At 36.2% G+C, this 17,807-nt stretch overlaps 1 protein-coding gene across 1 annotated transcript in view; it reads right to left on the bottom strand.

Annotated features, from left to right (window-relative positions):
* Positions 1–16,175, bottom strand: part of ATF7IP2 (activating transcription factor 7 interacting protein 2) — a 73,909-nt gene extending 57,734 nt beyond the window's left edge. The window contains exons 1-3 of the mRNA XM_070043623.1: positions 16,122–16,175; positions 2,520–3,376; positions 1,381–1,505 (exon numbers count right to left, since the gene is read on the bottom strand). Of these exons, the coding sequence (XP_069899724.1) occupies positions 1,381–1,505; positions 2,520–3,366 (972 nt within the window). The 5' untranslated portion in view covers positions 3,367–3,376; positions 16,122–16,175. The remainder of the gene's footprint in view (positions 1–1,380; positions 1,506–2,519; positions 3,377–16,121) is intronic.
* Between the last annotated feature and the right edge of the window lie 1,632 nt (positions 16,176–17,807).

Raw genomic sequence — 17,807 nt, forward strand, 5'->3', positions numbered from 1 at the left:
GGAATTAGCTAAATCCCACGCTGTCACCCGACAATGTAAGAAACTTCTGGTGGTAGTGGTGGGGGAGGATAACAAATAAACTGCATTCCTTCAACCTCACTGGCAAGGACCATATTCTTTGTTAACTTGGACCAAGTATTTTGTGAGATAGATAATAGTAGTGAATGAAAACCCTGATTTTTCTGTGCCAGTGAAATTAAAATGTTCAAAGATTAAATTTTGTATTTATATGTCCGTATCAGAACTTATTTCTGAAATCAGCTACTAATCACTGGGAGTAACACAGCTGCAATGCCCAACTTCTTAAGCTAGATCCATGTTTAACATAATTCCACTACCCCATCCCTGCAAACAATAGAATATTTACATATTTTTTTATTAATGTCTCCTTTGGTCTTGCAGAAGAAAATAAGAAGTAGAAAGGGGAAGTATTGACTCACCTTTTAAGCTGATTCTGCATGAGTCTTTCAATGGTTTCCATTTATTATGTGAATATATGTTGATATAACATGTAACTATGTAATTGTAATGGCCTGTTTTAGAAACAGTGTTTTTGTTTCTGAAACAGCAGGATAGTTTGGATTGGGACATTTTTTGGTCCACTATAGCTGACGACAATCTATCACATAATGACTTTTAGTTGTGGCATTTCAGTGGTAATAAAATAGCAAAACATGATCATCAAAACAAGTCCTGATACAGGACCTACTAAAATTGAAGCTCATTACACTTAAAGTCAGAGTTGATCAGACATTAATGGAAACTGTAGTACAATGAGATGAAATGGGGCAAAAAGAAAAGGAAAAGTACACTTAAGGATGCTATAAAAGCAAAACGTCAGATAATGCACCATATCTGTGTAAATTAGGGTAAGTAAACCTTTCCCTAATTTCTTGGAAATTAGGGCAAGTAAACCTGAATGTAGCAGGACTTTGTAATGAACTTCCGGGTTGCCTGGGTCTATGAAGTAGTGGTCAATTGTGATAATAAACAGCTATAGCTGCAGATCAAGAACGCCATGACCAGTACAAAAGAGACAGAATTGTTCACAAAGCTCAAGGTCAGGTAGTGTCTGACTTGAAGAGATTTGAGCATAATATTGACTAAAAAGCCCATTCTCTTTCTACCACAGCACTCTACCTTCATGTGATTCTGTAGGTTACTCTGCATAGGATCATTTTGAAGGATCTAGAGATGTTTTGGTGATGTAAACAATTATTTTTCCCTAATATCTCCACCTGCTAATAATTCAGTTTTCATATACCTGCCCGGCATCATGAAAGTTATCTGTACTCATTGTTTAGATCAATTAACTTTTACCATTTTTTACTAATCAAAAGTAAAAGTTTCTGAAGCAAATATTTAAGCCCAATATTTTACCTGTTCCAGCAATGCTGTTTGCTTTCCCAGAGCTAGAGAAATATTTTCATTAACTTGCTCTGAAGTTTTCACACGCTTAACATTTTCTTTGTGTTCTGAAAACGTCCTCTTCTTTTGATTATGGCCTTGGGGAGACGGAAAGATGAGACAGAAAAATACTCCTTCCAACGAAGGAAACAGGGGAATTCTCTAATTTAGGGACCCCTAAGCAAATTAAAAAACTAAAATGTGACCACAGCAGCATTTTTTAGAAAATGTATAAAAAATTCTGACAAACTAATCCTTAAAAAAAAAGAGTATTTTAGTCCTGGTCTCAGATATACTTTCCTTCCAGAGTATTTAATATACACTTAATACTAACAAAAACAATAAATTACAGCATTTGATCTTCTGTTTACAGTTATTTACTTGGTGGTCTTACATTATTTTTAGAGTTACTTAGGCAGTCCTACATATTTTTAATAGGTGATCCTACTATTATTTTTAAGCAATTTAAAATTCACCTTGTTAAATGATCACTCTGTAGCATACACAAGAAAACAAATACAATTTATCCTAGTAAATCAAGTTTTTCTTATATTTCATTAACCTACAAAAACACCCTTTTAATGAAATTTACTTGTGCTATTTTAATAACTTTATAACCCTAGAACTTCATTGGTTAATTATTTGATGTGTTTCTCACTCTACACACAAACCTGTATGTATTCTTATTATCTATCCGCTTACACTTGGCATGTGATATACAGGCCAATTCTATGGAAAGAAATGGGTTCAACTATTTAAAAAACCCACTCTGCCTTTCAACTAGCCTCCTTATTAATTTAATAAAACTTCAAAAAAAAGAAAAAGGTGTAAATGAAATAAACCAAGCAATTTCTATAAACCACCTTTTGATTTTGTTGTACTTTCAAAGGAAAGTGATTGATTCCTTCTTTGCCAGAATTTACTTCCCTTTGGACATAGAGGATACCATTCCCCCTCCCCGCCAAGAATGGTTCAGAAATAAGATACTCTGAAATAATTATCATTTACTGTTTTCCTGTTTATGTGTACTCTACTGTTTCTGAGATTATGAAACTGCCCAAAGCAAAGTAACTATTTTAACTTCTCCAAGAGAAACGTAAGTATGCACTTACTGTTATTACTATCAGTGTCAAATGAGGACAGCCACTTTGCATCTGTACTTTCACAACTTAAAATGCTGGAATGACAGGTTCTACAGGATTCTTCACTTTTCAAAATGTCAGCAGCACAGTTACTAGAAATGACTGAATTTACCAAGTTAGGTATTTTATCAACAGGCACAAAAGGGATATCTGAATTTAAAGTTAAAGTGTTATTTTGTCTTTTATCACGAAACTCAGAATTGGAGTTTGTTTCTAAATAGGAAACTATCTTGTCAGTTCTCTTATCATCCAAGGTATTGGTTATTGTAGACTTTGACATCTGAACTACACCACTCAATACACTGGATGGACAGCAAATGGATTTCAGATTACAATCCTCTTCATGTTCAAAAATGGATCGTGTTACAATTGCCTGACATTCAAAATGGCTTTCAGAAGTGTTTTGTGAATCTTTTGCGTCTTGTGTGAAGAGTTTCCTGGGAGATTCTACTGTTTTACTTGGCTTTTCATAAGGGTACACAACTTGTTCTTCAGTGTATTCTAATCTTGTTTTCGAATCAACAATTTCTAGTGGTTTTATTAAGTTCTGAGAAAATACTTTACTTTTTGGTGCACATACTGAATTTTTTATAGAGTCCAAAGAGGAAGCATCATTTTCAGAATGTCTACATTTGCTACTTATGACATCAGTACTTGAATTCTGATTACTACTTGACACATTATTCCCAATTGCTGCTGTTTTTAGTGCTTCAACATTCTTTGACTTATTCAGGATCTCTGCTTGCTTCCGGCAACTTGCAGGCATTGTTTTTCTTGCTTTTAAAATCTTCCGTTTACTTCTATCTGGACTTGCCATCTTTCATATCCTAGAATTTAAGATACCATATTTAAATGAATATCTCTAGCAGACAAAAGTTAACATTTACTTACAATATTAAAATAATGCCGAGACTAATCTTTCCAGATTTAGATAATTATTTTTATTGAAAAATATACCCATTTTCATCTGTCATTGATAATTTTAATTTTGTTCTATAACTCTATATAAAGTCAAAATTTATACTGTCAGTAAGCCTCTGTTTGATACTAAGTCTGATAATTTATCTGGCCACTTTTTGTTATATCACCTCACTACTATAACCATTAAGTTCTGATTTAAATAATCCAAGTAGGCCATACTTTAGATAATCTAAAGATTAAGTTGCATTTCTTCATAAAAACAAAAAACAATGTTTTGTGTGGAATGTTCCATTTTCTACATACCGTGGCACCTTTTTAAAGCTTTCCTAATGTTCAAATTTCCAAATTAATGGTACTGCACGAGTAATTCTCAACAATCATCAGTATGAAATGAGCACTAAAATACACAACGTGATGCTAGTTCAAATAAGAAAGCCAAGTTAGGTTTCAATACATCCTTAATTCTGAATTATTTCTGTTAATTTAGAAAAATCTACTACATAGAAGGGAAAAATATTTTAGTATTTATTTCTCAGTACCCACATCAAGCCTGATCTGAACCATAGGTAAGTAAATGGTTTAAAAGAAAGGAAAACTGCCAAATTACAAAGCACTTAAAGGCATAATACAAGCAAAAAAAAAAAATTATATAATACATGATAGACCAGTTACCTAACAAACTATAGAGCACTTATTAAACTCGAAGACAGAATCTAAGACATTTTAAGGTGCAAATAACCCAGTCAAAGCTACCTGAATAATTTGATTTATCCTTATCTATTTTCTTACTCGAAGTTTTCATTTACTGTATTTTTTTCATTCACTATATCATTTGACCAGGAACAGTTCCAGGATTTGTTAGACTTGAAGGCTAAATAAATATTTATTTTATGTATACATAAAAATCAGGAAATCCAGAAAAACAGCACATTTTCATTAAGGGCCTGATACAAAATAGAACTCTATTTTCTCTATATGACTACATATTTGACAGCCTTTTCATGAATACAATATTTGTAATATTCTCCAAAGACAAACCAAATCTTTTTTCTAGCAAGGTTGATCAATTTTTAATTTTTTTATTTTGGGTTTTTTTTTTCCCAAACATTTTACTGAAGTACCTACAGAAAAGTGCACATATCATGTGTTCAGTTAAAAGAATTTTCACAAACTGAATACACCCATTTAACCAGAATCAAGATCAATTATAACAAATACACCACTCTGGTGGGGGATATTCATAATGGGAGAGGTTATGCATGTGGGGGTCAGGGGATATATGAGAAATCTCTGTATCTTCTTAATTTTGCTGTGAGTCTAAAACTACTCTAAAAAAATGAAGTCTGAAAAAAAAAGAGCTATAGAAATAAAATAATTTTAAAAAAAGAGAATAATTCCAAGGGTCAACTGTACTAGTAACTGCCTAAAAGGTGAAGAAATAGTTTACGTGTTGTAGTGAGGGTGAGTGAAATTTATTACTGGGAGCATAAAAAGCAACAACTCAGTCTAATTGGGGGATCACTGGCATCACCATCCTGACATTTAGACTTGAGTCCTTTGCTGCAAATAAGCCACATTTCACAGAGGTCTTTGGAATCGTGGCACTGTCCTGCAGCACAAGGTCAGAACGACAGGTCATCTACATTTTCTCAAGTCTTAAAGATTTGTCATTTATAATTTACATCCTCAATCCATCTAGATTTTAGGATATAGTTATAGGAAGGGATGTAATTTTGCTTTCCCTCAGATGTATACTGGCATACCTAGGAGATACTGCAGGTTAGGTTCCAGACACTGCAAATACTGCAATAAAGTGACTCACATGAAGTTTTTGGTTTCCCAGGGCATATACAAGCTATTTATGCTGTAGTGTAGTGTACAATAGACTAAAAAAACAATATACATACCTTAATTTGAAAATAATTTATTGTCCAAAAAATGCCAAAACAATTCCAATAGGAACGTCAAAGACCACTAATCACAGATCACCATAGCAATATAATAATGAAAAGTTTTGAAATATTGTAAGAATTACCAAAATGTGACAGAGACACAAATGAGCAAAGGCTGTTAGATAAATGCTGCCCACAGACTTGCTCAACACAGGGTTGCCACAACCCTTCAATCTGTAAAAAACACACTATCTGCGAAGCACAATAAAGAGAAGCGCAATGAAACAAGGTATGCCTGTAATTGTTTGAAAGCATCCTATTAATTTTGAACTGTAAAAACATAATCTAATCTGTCCCTTTTATTCTATTTTATCTGGTGATGTAACTCATGCTGAATATATTGTTGTTCACCCCACCAACTTTTTTTAGATGTCTCTTATAAAACCTATTGAAAATATTTTAAACTAATGTCTTTTAATAGGAGAATTTAATCCAATTACATTTATTGTAAATGACACATTAAAGCTTTAGTTTACATTTGGTTTTATGCCCTCTGATTTTTATAACTTGTTATGTTTTACATTTTATTATTTATGTTTATCTCCATGTCATTTTAGTATGAAAATGTCTTTTTTTTTTTTTTTGAGGTACGTGGGCTTCTCACTGCCATGACCTCTCCCGTTGCGGAGCACAGGCTCCGCACGTGCAGGCTCAGCAGCCATGGCTCATGGGCCCAGCCACTCCGCGGCACATGGGATCCTCCCGGACCAGGGCACGAACCCACGTCCCCTGCATCGGCAGGCGGACTCTCAACCACTGCGCCACCAGGGAAGCCCTAAAAATGTCCTATTTTTTAAGGTCTACAAATGCTTTACAATTCTGTGGAGCCTAGTATATTTAAACATTCCCTAAAAGCATTTTTCAGCTAACATTTCATTAACCACTGAGGTCAAGAGATTTCTTTTCACTGAATTTAGAACTTTATATCCCAGGTTTTACTTTACTCTTACATATATTTACACACACACACTTGATCCTTGAACATAGGGGTTGGGGTTCAACTCTTCGTGCAGTTGAAAATCCACATATAACTTACAGTTGGCCTTTCATATATGTGGTTATGATGCTTTCATATCCACAATTCTCCATCAGCAGATTCAACTGCAGATCATGTAGTACTATATAATATTTACTATTGAAAAATACCCACATAAGTGGATCTGCATAGTTCAAACTCATGTTGTTCAAGGGTAAACTGTACTTTCAAGAATAACTCTGGATATTCACATCTTGCTAAAGAACCAGATTTGGCTATTATAAATAATGCTATGAACATTCACGTATAAATTTTTGTGTGAACAGGTTTTCATTTCTCTTGGGTATATGCCCAAGGATGGAATTGCTGATCATACAGTAACTCTACATTTAACCTTCTAAGAAACAGACTGTTTTCCAAAGGGTCTGGACCAATTTACATTCACACCAGGAAAGTATGAGGGATCCAATTTTCACCTCTTCATCCATCAATACTCATTATCATCTGTCTGTTTTAGTATTGCATCTTGGTGTGAGTGATGACTTCACTGTCACTTTAATTTGCACTGCCCTTATGGCTAATGATGATGAGCATTATTTCATGAGCTTATTGGCCACTGGTATATTGTTTTTGGGGAAATGACTATTCGGCTCATCTGTCCACTTCAAAATTGGGTTATCTGACTTTTCATGGTTGACTTGTAAGACATCTTTATATATTCCAGATCTAAGTCCCTATAGACATGATTTCCAAACTTTTCCTCACATTTTGTGGGTGTCTTTTCAATTTCTTGATGGTATACTTTGAGAAACTAAAGTTTTAAATTTTGATAAAGCCCAATTTACTTTTTCATTTGTTGCTTGTGCTTTTAGTGTCATACCTAAAAAAAAAAAATCACTGCCTAATCCAAGGTCATGAAGATTTATCTCTGTTTAAAAATTTTATTGTTTTACCTTGGATACATTTGGAGTTAATTTTTATGTGTGTTAGTAATAAAGTGAGGGAGAAGGTCCACACTTATTCTTTTACATGTGGACATAGAGCTGTTCCAGCACCTTTTGAAAAGGCCATTCCTTCTCCCTCATTGTTTTGTTTCTCTCATCAAAAACCAATTGCCTAGGACTTCCCTAGTGAGGCAGTGGTTGAGAGTCCACCTGCCGATGCAGGGGACACAGGTTCATGCCCCAGTCTGGGAAGATCCCACATGCCGCAGAGCGGCTAGGCCCATGAGCCATGGCTGCTGAGCCTGCGCGTCCGAAGCCTGTGCTCTGCAATGGGAGAGGCCACAACAGTGAGAGGCCCGCGTAATGCAAAAAAAAAAACAAAAACAAAAACCAATTGTCTATATAAATGTGAAGGTTTATTTCTGGATTCTCAATTTTATCCCACTGATATATAGGTATGGCCTTATGCCTGTACCGCACTGTCTTGATTACTATAGCTTTCTAGTAAGTTTTGAATTCAGGATGTGTGAGTCCTCAATGTTCAAGACTGTTTTTGCTATTCTGAGTTCTCGGAATATCTATGTGAATTTTAGGACCAGATTAACAATTTCTGCAAAGAAGCCAGATGGCACTTCAATAGGGATTGTGTTGAATCTTTAGATCAACTTAGGGAGCAATTACCTTCATTCTATCAAGTGTTCTGATCCATGAATATAGGATGTCTTTCCATTTATTTAGACATTTAATTTCTTTCAATAATGTTTACTTTTCAGAGTTAAAGTTTTGCACTTTTCGATACTATTGTTAATGAAACTTCAGAATTTTTCACTGCAAGTACATGGAAATACAATAGAATTTTGTATATTTATCTTGCATCCTGCAACTCTATTGATCTTATTCTCATCTCAGAATAGCTTTTTGCAGATTCCTTAGGATTTCCTCCATACAAGATCATGTCATTTGTCAACAGTTTTATTTCTTCCTTTCCAATCTATTCCATTTTCTTGCCTAATTGTCCTGACTACAACCTCCTGTACAATGTAGACTAGAAGTGGCAAGAGTGGACATCCTTGTCTTGCTCCCTATTTAGGAGGAAAACCTTCAGTCTTTAATCATTATGCATGATATTAACTGTAGATTTTTCACAGGTACCTCTTATCAGGTTAAAAAAAATTTCACAACTAACCCTACTTCTTTGCTTTTTTTTTTTTTTTTACCATGAAGGAACCTTGGATTTTTGTCAGAATATGCCTTTTCAGCATTAACATGACCATATGGCTTTGTTCTCTATTCTATAGATATGGTACATTCATTAATATATTTTTGGATGTGAAACCAACCTTGCATTCCTGGGATAAACCCTACATGGTCATGACGTTGCTGGATTCAACTTGCTAGTATTTTGTCGACAATTTTTGCACCTATATTCATAAGAGATATTGTTCTGTCATTTTCTTACAGTGTCTTTGGTTTTGTTACCAGGATAATACTGGCCTCACAGAATGATCAGGGCAGTATGCCTTCCTGTTCTATTTCTCTGAAGAATTTGTAAGAAATTGGTATTTTTACACGCTTGGTAGAATTCAACAACAAAAACCATCTGAGTTTTTCTTTGTGTTCTAATTCAATCTCTTTACTTGCTTTTCAGATTTTCTATTTCTTCCTGAGTCAGTTTTGTTCATTTTGGTCTTGTTAAGAATTTGTCTAGGGCTTCCCTGGTGGCACAGTGGTTGAGAGTCCGCCTGCCGATGCAGGGGACACAGGTTCATGCCCCGGTCTGGGAAGATCCCACATGCCTCAGAGCAGCTAGGCCCGTGAGCCATGGCCACTGAGCCTGCGTGTCCAGAGCCTGTGCTCCACAACGGGAGAGGCCACAACAGTGAGAGGCCTGCGTACCACAAAAAAAAAAAAAAAAAAAAAAAGAATTTGTCTAGTTCATCTATAAAACTGATCAGTATATAAGTGAATCGTTCTATAGGAGTCTCTTATTATCTTTTTAACTTCTGCAAGATCAGTAGTAATGCACCCTTTCATTCCAAATTTCAGTAATTTGAGTCTTTTTCATGGTCACTCTAGGTAAAGGTTTGTCAATTTTGTTGATCTTTTTGAAAAACAACTTTTGATTTTATTAATTTTATTTTTTTCTTTCTTGATTTTACTAATCATTTCCTTCATTCTGCTTAGGTTTAGTTTCCTCTTTCTGCATTAAGATTAAAAGTCAGTTTATTGATTTGAAGTCTTCTTTTTAAATATAGGCATTTATCACAACGAATTTCCTAAGAAAAGCTTTAATTGCACCCAAAATGTTTTGTATGTTATGTCTTCATTTCCATTAATGTGAAAGTATTTTCTAAATTCCCTCATGATTTCTCCTTTGACTCACTCATTATTTAGGAGTGTGTTGTTTAATTTCCACATAGCTGTGAATTTCTCAAATTTCTTCTTCTTAGGTTCTAATTTCATTCCACTGTGGTCACAGAATGTAGTTTGTTGTGGTTTCAGTCCTTTAAAATGTGTTGAGGTTTGTTTTATGGCCTAGCATAATGTCTATTTTGGAAATTTTTCTATGTACATTTAAGAAGAATATAATCTGCTTTTGTTTGGTTGAGTGTTCAAAAGATGTTTCTTAGGTCTAGTTGATTTACAGCGTTATTCAAGTCTTTTCTAATTGATCTTTCACCTAGTTTTCCATTATGAAAGTGTTGTATTGAAGTCTCCAACTATTATTGTTGAAATTTGCTACTTCTCTGTTCTTGTCAATATTTGCTTCATATATTTTGGCGCTAGTTAGTGGCATGTTTGTAATTGTTATAACTTCCTAAGGAACTGCACCTTTTATTACAAAATGTCCCTCTTTACCTCTAATATTTATTTTAAAGTCTATTTTGTCTGAAATTAGTATAGCCACTCTAGTTTTCTTATAGTTGCTATTCACATGATTTTTTCTATGCTTTTACTTTCAACATAATTGTATCTTTCAATCTATGTGTGTCTCCTACAGACAGCATATAGTTGGATGCTATTTTTCCTCTGGTCTGACAATCTGGTATTTGACTGGATTGTTTAATCCATTCACACTTGACATTAATATTGATATAGCTGGATTTCTGGCTACCATTTTACTTTGTTTTATATGTTTCATGTCTTTTGCTCCTCTATCCCATAGGCATTCATTTTTTTTTTTTTTTTTTTTTTTTTTTTTTTTTTTTTTTTTTTCCGTTACGTGGGCCTCTCACTGTTGTGGCCTCTCCCTTTGCGGAGCACAGGCTCCGGACGCGCAGGCTCAGCGGCCATAGCTCACGGACACAGCTGCTCCGCGGCATGTGGGATCTTCCCGGACCGGGGCACGAACCCGTGTCCCCTGCATCGGCAGGCGGACTCTCAACCACTGCGCCACCAGGGAAGCCCGGCATTCATTTTTTAATATTCATTTTTTAATACTTTCTATGTGGCATCACTTTAAAATTTCATTTTTCTGCCTGGTATCATATAGAAATACAATCAGTGCTTTTTTATTGATCGTATCTCCAACTAATTCATTAAATTCACTTATTAAACCAAGTAAGTTCTTTTGAACTTTCTATGTAGTGTCATAATTTTCTTGCTAAGCCTTATTTTTCTTATTGCACTAGTTAGAACCTCCAGTATGCTATGAATGGGTATGCTGTTAGCAGGCATCCTTCACTTATTACCAATCTTGAAAGGGGTGTGCAGTTTCACTAACACCACTATGATTTTTGCTATACGTTTTACAAATGCTCTATATTAGATTAATAAAATACCCTTCTATTCCCAGATTTTATCATTAATGCATTTTCAATTTTATCCTTTTCATATATATTTAGATAATATAATCTCATTTTTTCAATTAACTTCTATCATATTGGTTGATCTCTTAAAATACTAAACCTAGCTTATTTCTGAAAGAAACCTCAGTCAGTCATAATATGCCCATTTTTTTGCTTCATGTTTCTGTATTCAACTTGCTAACATTTTTTTAGGACTTTGTATCAATGTTATGAGAAAGATGAGTCATTCTTTTCCTTTATCAGGTTTTGAAATCAGGGTTATTTTGGCTTCATTAAAAAACTGGAAAGTCTTTTTCCATTCTCTGAAGAGTTTTTGTCTGCAAATAGTATTACTCCTTCCTTAAATGTTAGAAATAATTCATCATAATGCCATCTGGGCTTGCAGTTAACTTAGTGATAAAGGTTTTCAATTATGTTTGAATTTTTAAAAATAGATATAGGAATCATTCATATTTTACTTTTCTGTTAATTTTGTTTTTTTCACACAAAATTTCAAAATTTAACAGAATTTCAAGTTTATAAAGTTCTTCATAATATTCTCTAATTACATTTGTAATATATGCAGGATCTGTAGTGATGTCTCTTTTTATTCTTGATATTGCTGACATGTTTTGTTTTTCTTTCTCTTGGTCACTCTTACTAGAAATTTATCCATTTAATCAATACTGTCAAAGCACTGACATTCTGACTTTCCTCTCTATTGTATGCAGTGTTCTATTTCATCATTTCCTGTTAGTTTTATGATTCAATTTTCTTCAGGCTTGATTTTTGTTCCAGCTTGAGATAAAACTCAAATCTTTTTCAGTCCTTTTTGGTTTTTTGCATTTAAAGCTACAAAATTTCCTCTAAGTCCTGTCTCTTTGTCAAGTCTCACAAATTCTGATAAGCCCTCTTATTACTTGGTTCAAAATACTTTCTAATTTCCATTATAATTCCTTCTATGATCTGTGCATTATTTAGAAATACATTTATTTCCAGGCAATTGCAGATTTCCAAGTTGCAGTTTTGTTGTTGAAGGTTAGCTTAATTTAATTGCACTGTAATCAGAGAATGTCCTCTGAATAATTTCCATCCTGTATTATCTGTTGAGGCTAGTTTCACAGCCAATTTTTTCAAAAGCTCCATGTGTATTTGAGCAAAACCTGTATTCCAACATTGTTGGGTACAGTGTTATTCTATGTCGACGCCAACTAGTTCAAATTTCTTAGCTGTGTTGTTTATAATCTTCCAGCTATTAAAACAGGAGTGTGTTCAGAGTGATCCACTATGATTCCACAACTTGTCTATTCCACTATGATTTGTCTATTTCTTTTAACTGAATCACTGTCTCTCCCCCCCTACAGTATATAGTTTGAAGCCATGGGTACATACTGATTGAGTTTATTTTCTCTATTCCTGGTGCTGGACTGGTTTTTCTCATTACAAAATGTCTCTATCTCTAGTGATCCTTGTTGCTGAGATATTACCTTATTATAAATATCAATACTAAATAAAGCACAATTCCTGTTATATTTTACATTTACACCAAAACAAATCTAAGCTAGGTTGTATAACTTGTTCAGAAAAACACAGTTCAGAGCCAGTATTTAAACCCAGGATTGTAAGACTCAAATCTCATATCACAAGTACAAATCAGATATTATGAAGTAACAAGGTTACCTTTAAGGGATATATAGTGGTCGACAAAAGGACAAAACATGACCAACTTGTGCCAGGTGACAATCTTATAATGAGCATGAACTAATCCTTACTACTCTAAATGTGGTCCATGGACCAGCAGCATTAGCATCTTCTAAGTGCTAGTAGAATTTTGCTTTTACTTAAAAAAATTTTATCGACGTAGTGGTATAAAATTAAGCAGCATAGGGCTTCCCTGGTGGCGCAGTGGTTGAGAGTCCACCTGCCAATGCAGGGGATGCGGGTTCGTGCCCCGGTACGGGAAGATCCCACATGCCGCGGAGCAGCTGGGCCCGTGAGCCATGGCTGCTGAGCCTGCGCATCCGGAGCCTGTGCTCCGCAACGGGAGAGGCCACAACAGTGAGAGGCCCGTGTACCACCAAAAAAAAAAAAAAAATTAAGCAGCATAAAATGCTCACAGTGAAATAAAGTAGTTGCTTGTCAACACTCAATGCCTAGTAACAATCATTTTAAACTAACTTTTTTTTTAATCTCAGTATTTTAAAATACATTCACAGTAGTATTTCTTGAATTACAAATTTTAGCCACTATCAAGGTCCTATACATACAGATGAGGATTTAGCTCTTTTCTATACCCTATACAGCTTTTCATCACATTTGTAATTAAATCAATACTTGAGTTGTTACAAGCAAATACATAACCAGAGAATCACGACTACATTATCTTTTTTATATTTCCTTTTTCCTGAAGCTATTAAATTTTATCTCTGAATTTCCTATAAACCTATTCTTCACTTTTTTTTCAAATTCATCAGAACGGTCATATACCAACATTTTCCCTTATTCTCCACTCCTTCAAGGTCTCGTTTAAAGATCATCTCTTCAGAGAAAGACTTCCCCCAAGAGAATTACTTCCTTATCTGAATTTCCCATTAGAAATTTATATTTTAGTCATGATATTTGTGGGCAGAGACTTGTCTTACTTTTATATCCTCAGTGAGATGCTTTTCATGTAGAAGTTTTATTAAATGCTGCCTAAATGAATACTCAACTTATAAAAATGAACCTCTGGAAAGCCACCCAGGGTTATTTTTTCCTTAATAAAGAGTACCAGAACAGGCCTCAGCAAGTTTTGCCATAGCTTTACCATAAGCTATTTCATATCAGCAGCACTATACACAGTAGAACTTCAAAGGTATACTAATGATACCACATTTAGTAGATACATATAGTGCCTCTATATAATTAATGGTTAAATTTAATAAGAGCTGTACACAAACACCCCTTATATGCCTAGAAATTTAATCAGAAATTCAAAAATTCACATTATATCCAATTATCTCCCCTACCCAAACAGTTATGTTTACTTCCCTCTAGATATTACCCGACTACAATCTTTCTGTCCTACTTAGATTGGTAAAGATAAAAAAAGGATACGAAGTTACCTGAGTCTATAGTAATGCATTTTAAAGGTATGGGTCAAGGTTTAATTAAGCTTTAGAGAACAGAATAAGTATTTAAACAATGTAAGGACATGAGACAAAATAAGATAGAAGAATATGTTTCTTTGTATTTTAATATAATCTCACTCAACTTAATGAGAACTAGTACTCTTGTGCATTTAAAATCATAGTTTATTTTTAACAAGTATCCAATATATTATTTAAAATTTGATATCAAATGAAATACATCTGTACACACCCACTATAAGAGAACTACATGATTTGCACATGCAAAGATGCAGGGATCATGCAATATTTTCATACCAGAATTCAAGATATTAAGTAGCAAGGAAATACAGCAGAATTGAAGGTTGAGGTGAAGTACGAGCGTCAATAAGATAAACAGCTGAAAATTCAAGATGTACCTAGATACACCAGTTCTTAAAAGATGCAAATCATGCACTTCTGTTGAGGCAGAAGTCAATCTTAGGATGTAGTCTGTACAAATCTGCAGATAAGACTGAGAGTTAAGTAGATTAATTTGATTACGGTCAGACTCAACATTTCCAAAAATGTATTGAAGGATGAACGAACTAAGACATACTTCAAAAGAGCTGAACTCAATGTAATCAGTCCTTCAGCCAGATGCTTCATTTTTGTATTTTCAATAGCTTTCCTGTGATATAAATTATTTCTATCTTGAACGTTCTTCCCCATTTGTTTTGCAAATAGTTGTCGCCAGTCATTTACTGGCTACAATATATGACAAAATCATAATAAAGAAGTATGAAATCCCAATCTAGCATAACAGCCCGTTTAAGTGGGTTTCACATAATTCTTCTATTTTTTTAACATTTTATTCCTAATGAATTACTCAGTATGATCATCTTTTTCTAGGTCTTGACCATCTATGAGTCTCCAGAGCAGTGAATACCGGCTCGTCACAAAGCAAGCAACACGTGCTGGCTTACAATGTTGGAAACTTCATCTTCAACACAGTATCACGGAAAGGTGGAAGTCAGTTTTCCAAGCCAGTTTTCCAAGCACAGCAAGGTTGTAATCAGAGAGACAAAGCAAAATAATTGCTTCCTCTGTACAGGACACATTCTTGAACTTGCCAAAATTGAAAGTAGGTGAGGGAAGGGCGACAAGCAGGAAATGGTTTTTTTCTCTTTAACTTCCTCAAAAATAAACTGTGTTAAAGAACCACGCCTGCCGTTACACGGCTTTCATCCTTCAATCACAGCATCCCAACACTGGTGAGCTCCACAGGTGTACTTTACACGTTTGTGCTCCAGGCGCTTTCCTTTAAAAAGGCATGTGGGCATTAAGGCTCGGAATTTTCTGTTTTCCCTGATGTTCTAGTACCTTCTGCATAAAATGTACATCAAGGAAAGCCTCCCCACCACCTGATGAAGATCACTTAACTGTTCTGGCACCTGGTTTCCTCAGATAAATTATAACTGAAACTCCTGGAAATTTGGCGACGGAATCCCAAAGTTGCGCGGAGGACTACTACATTTTCTCCGTTAGTCTGTATCCGGTAGGGCCCCACGCTTCCACTTACTTACTCGGCGAGTACCAAACCCTGAGGCAACGTCCCTCCGCGGCCCCGACTCGCCCGCGCCGCCGCCCACCACTCCTGCTTTGCCCGCCGCCCGCTCGGACAGCGGGTGGAGACACGTCCTTTCGCCCTTCGCCGTTGTCTTGCCGGCCGGGTCGGAGCCCCAACGACTCCGCGGACACATCTGAGTCAACCCCGCCGCAACCGCCCGGCTCGCGCGGCGCTCCGAGGCCTCCGGAGGCCGGCACTCAGGCGCGCGGCGCGCAAGAAACCTCCGTCCCGGCCAACTGTCGCTCGCGCAGGGTTCTCGCCCGGCCCCAACGTACCTAGAGCGGCGCCGCGCCAGCCGCTTCTCGCCCCACAACCGCCGACAACCGCCGACAACCGCTGCCGCCGAGCACAATAACGCTTCCGCGCGAACCAGCTGAGGTAAGTTTCCCTTGCGCCCAGCCCCGATGGACTTCCGGCCAATGGCAGCGCGCACTTGCGGCAGCCCAACCAATCAGAGACGAGCGGGTGAAGGGGGCGGGGAGAACGCGGCGGGGAAGTGGAAGTCTGCTGAGGGGTGCGGAAAGTTCGCCTTCCCGCGCTTCTTTGTCAGGACGTTAGACCTACCAGCGGGTTACGCGACCAAGCGCCTGAGCTGGGCCTCTACTTTGAGCAACTGAAAGTTTTCCGAAAATCACTATTAAAACTCTGTATTTACAAAAACAGGCGGCCCGTCCGCAAGCACTGGCTAACCCATTTGAATTTTTAAAACACTACAATAAAATATAATTGATCTTGCTTTCAGAGGTTTGTGACAACTCCTTAAATTTTGCAACCCAGGCGAGTGGTCATGGCCCCATTGTGTTCTCTCGAGTTTCCTAAATCGACCCAGGGATCTGCCAAGCTAGGCTGCATCAGACTTAAAGAGACCTACTCTGCGGCCGAATAACCACACTTTTGGTGATTATCCTGGGTTCATTGAATAGTTAAGTACCCTCACTGTACCGGGTGCAGGAAATATCACCATCAGCTAGTTCGATTAAGGCCTCCTCATCATGGAGGGTGGAGCTGCCTGCCTATAACTACTGGCTACTAGAAAAATGAGCCAAGGTCGGACAATCTAGAAATAGGTCATTAACAGAAAAACCTACTCTAACCCAGTCTGTTCCCAAAATATGGTCCAGGGATCCCTGGAGGTCTACAAGGTCATTCTATTTTCATAACAATAGGAAGATGTTATTGGCCTTTTTCATTCTCATAGTCGCAAGTGTTCAATGGAATTTTCCAGAAGCTTCTAGAAAATTTACGTCTTTTGCAACAGATTGAATGCAGAAACAGATGTGAGAATCCAGCTGTTTTACATCAAACACTAGGGAAAATGTAAAATGTTGCCAATCTTTGCACAATTTTTTTGTTTCGTAAAAATTTTTTCTCCCAGTTTTACTGAGATATCATTGGCATACAGCACTGTATACGTTTAAGGTGTACAGCATAATGATTTGACTTACATACATCATGAAGTGATTATCACAATATGTTTAGTGAACATTCATCATATATAAATACGAAGTTAAAGAAGCAGAACAAAAATTTTGTGTGTAATGAGAAATCTTAGGATTTACTCTCTTAACGTTCACATATAACATACAGCAGTGTTAACTGTGTTTAACGTGTTGTTATGTCACATTCCTAGTACTTGTTAATCTTATAACTGGAAGTTTGTACCTTTTGACCAGCTTCATCTGATTTCCACTGCTTCCCTCCGTGCCCAGCACTGCCCCCCCACACCTCTCTTAACCACAAATCTGATCTCTTGAGAAAATAACAATTTTGAATATAATTGAAGGGTATGTATAGGGTTGCTGAGAGAGAAGGATGGTGTGGGAGGGAGTGTGAGGCAAGTAAACTGGAGCCAGATAAGGAATTTAGACTTAATTCAGTCAATAGTGAGTAAGTAGCCTTTAGAAATATCATGCCTATTTAGGGTGATTGGGTATCTTGTGTGCCATTTTAATAAGAATCGA

Source organism: Globicephala melas, chromosome 15 (genome assembly GCF_963455315.2).
Source record: "Globicephala melas chromosome 15, mGloMel1.2, whole genome shotgun sequence".
NCBI classification, from domain to species: Eukaryota; Metazoa; Chordata; class Mammalia; order Artiodactyla; family Delphinidae; genus Globicephala; species Globicephala melas.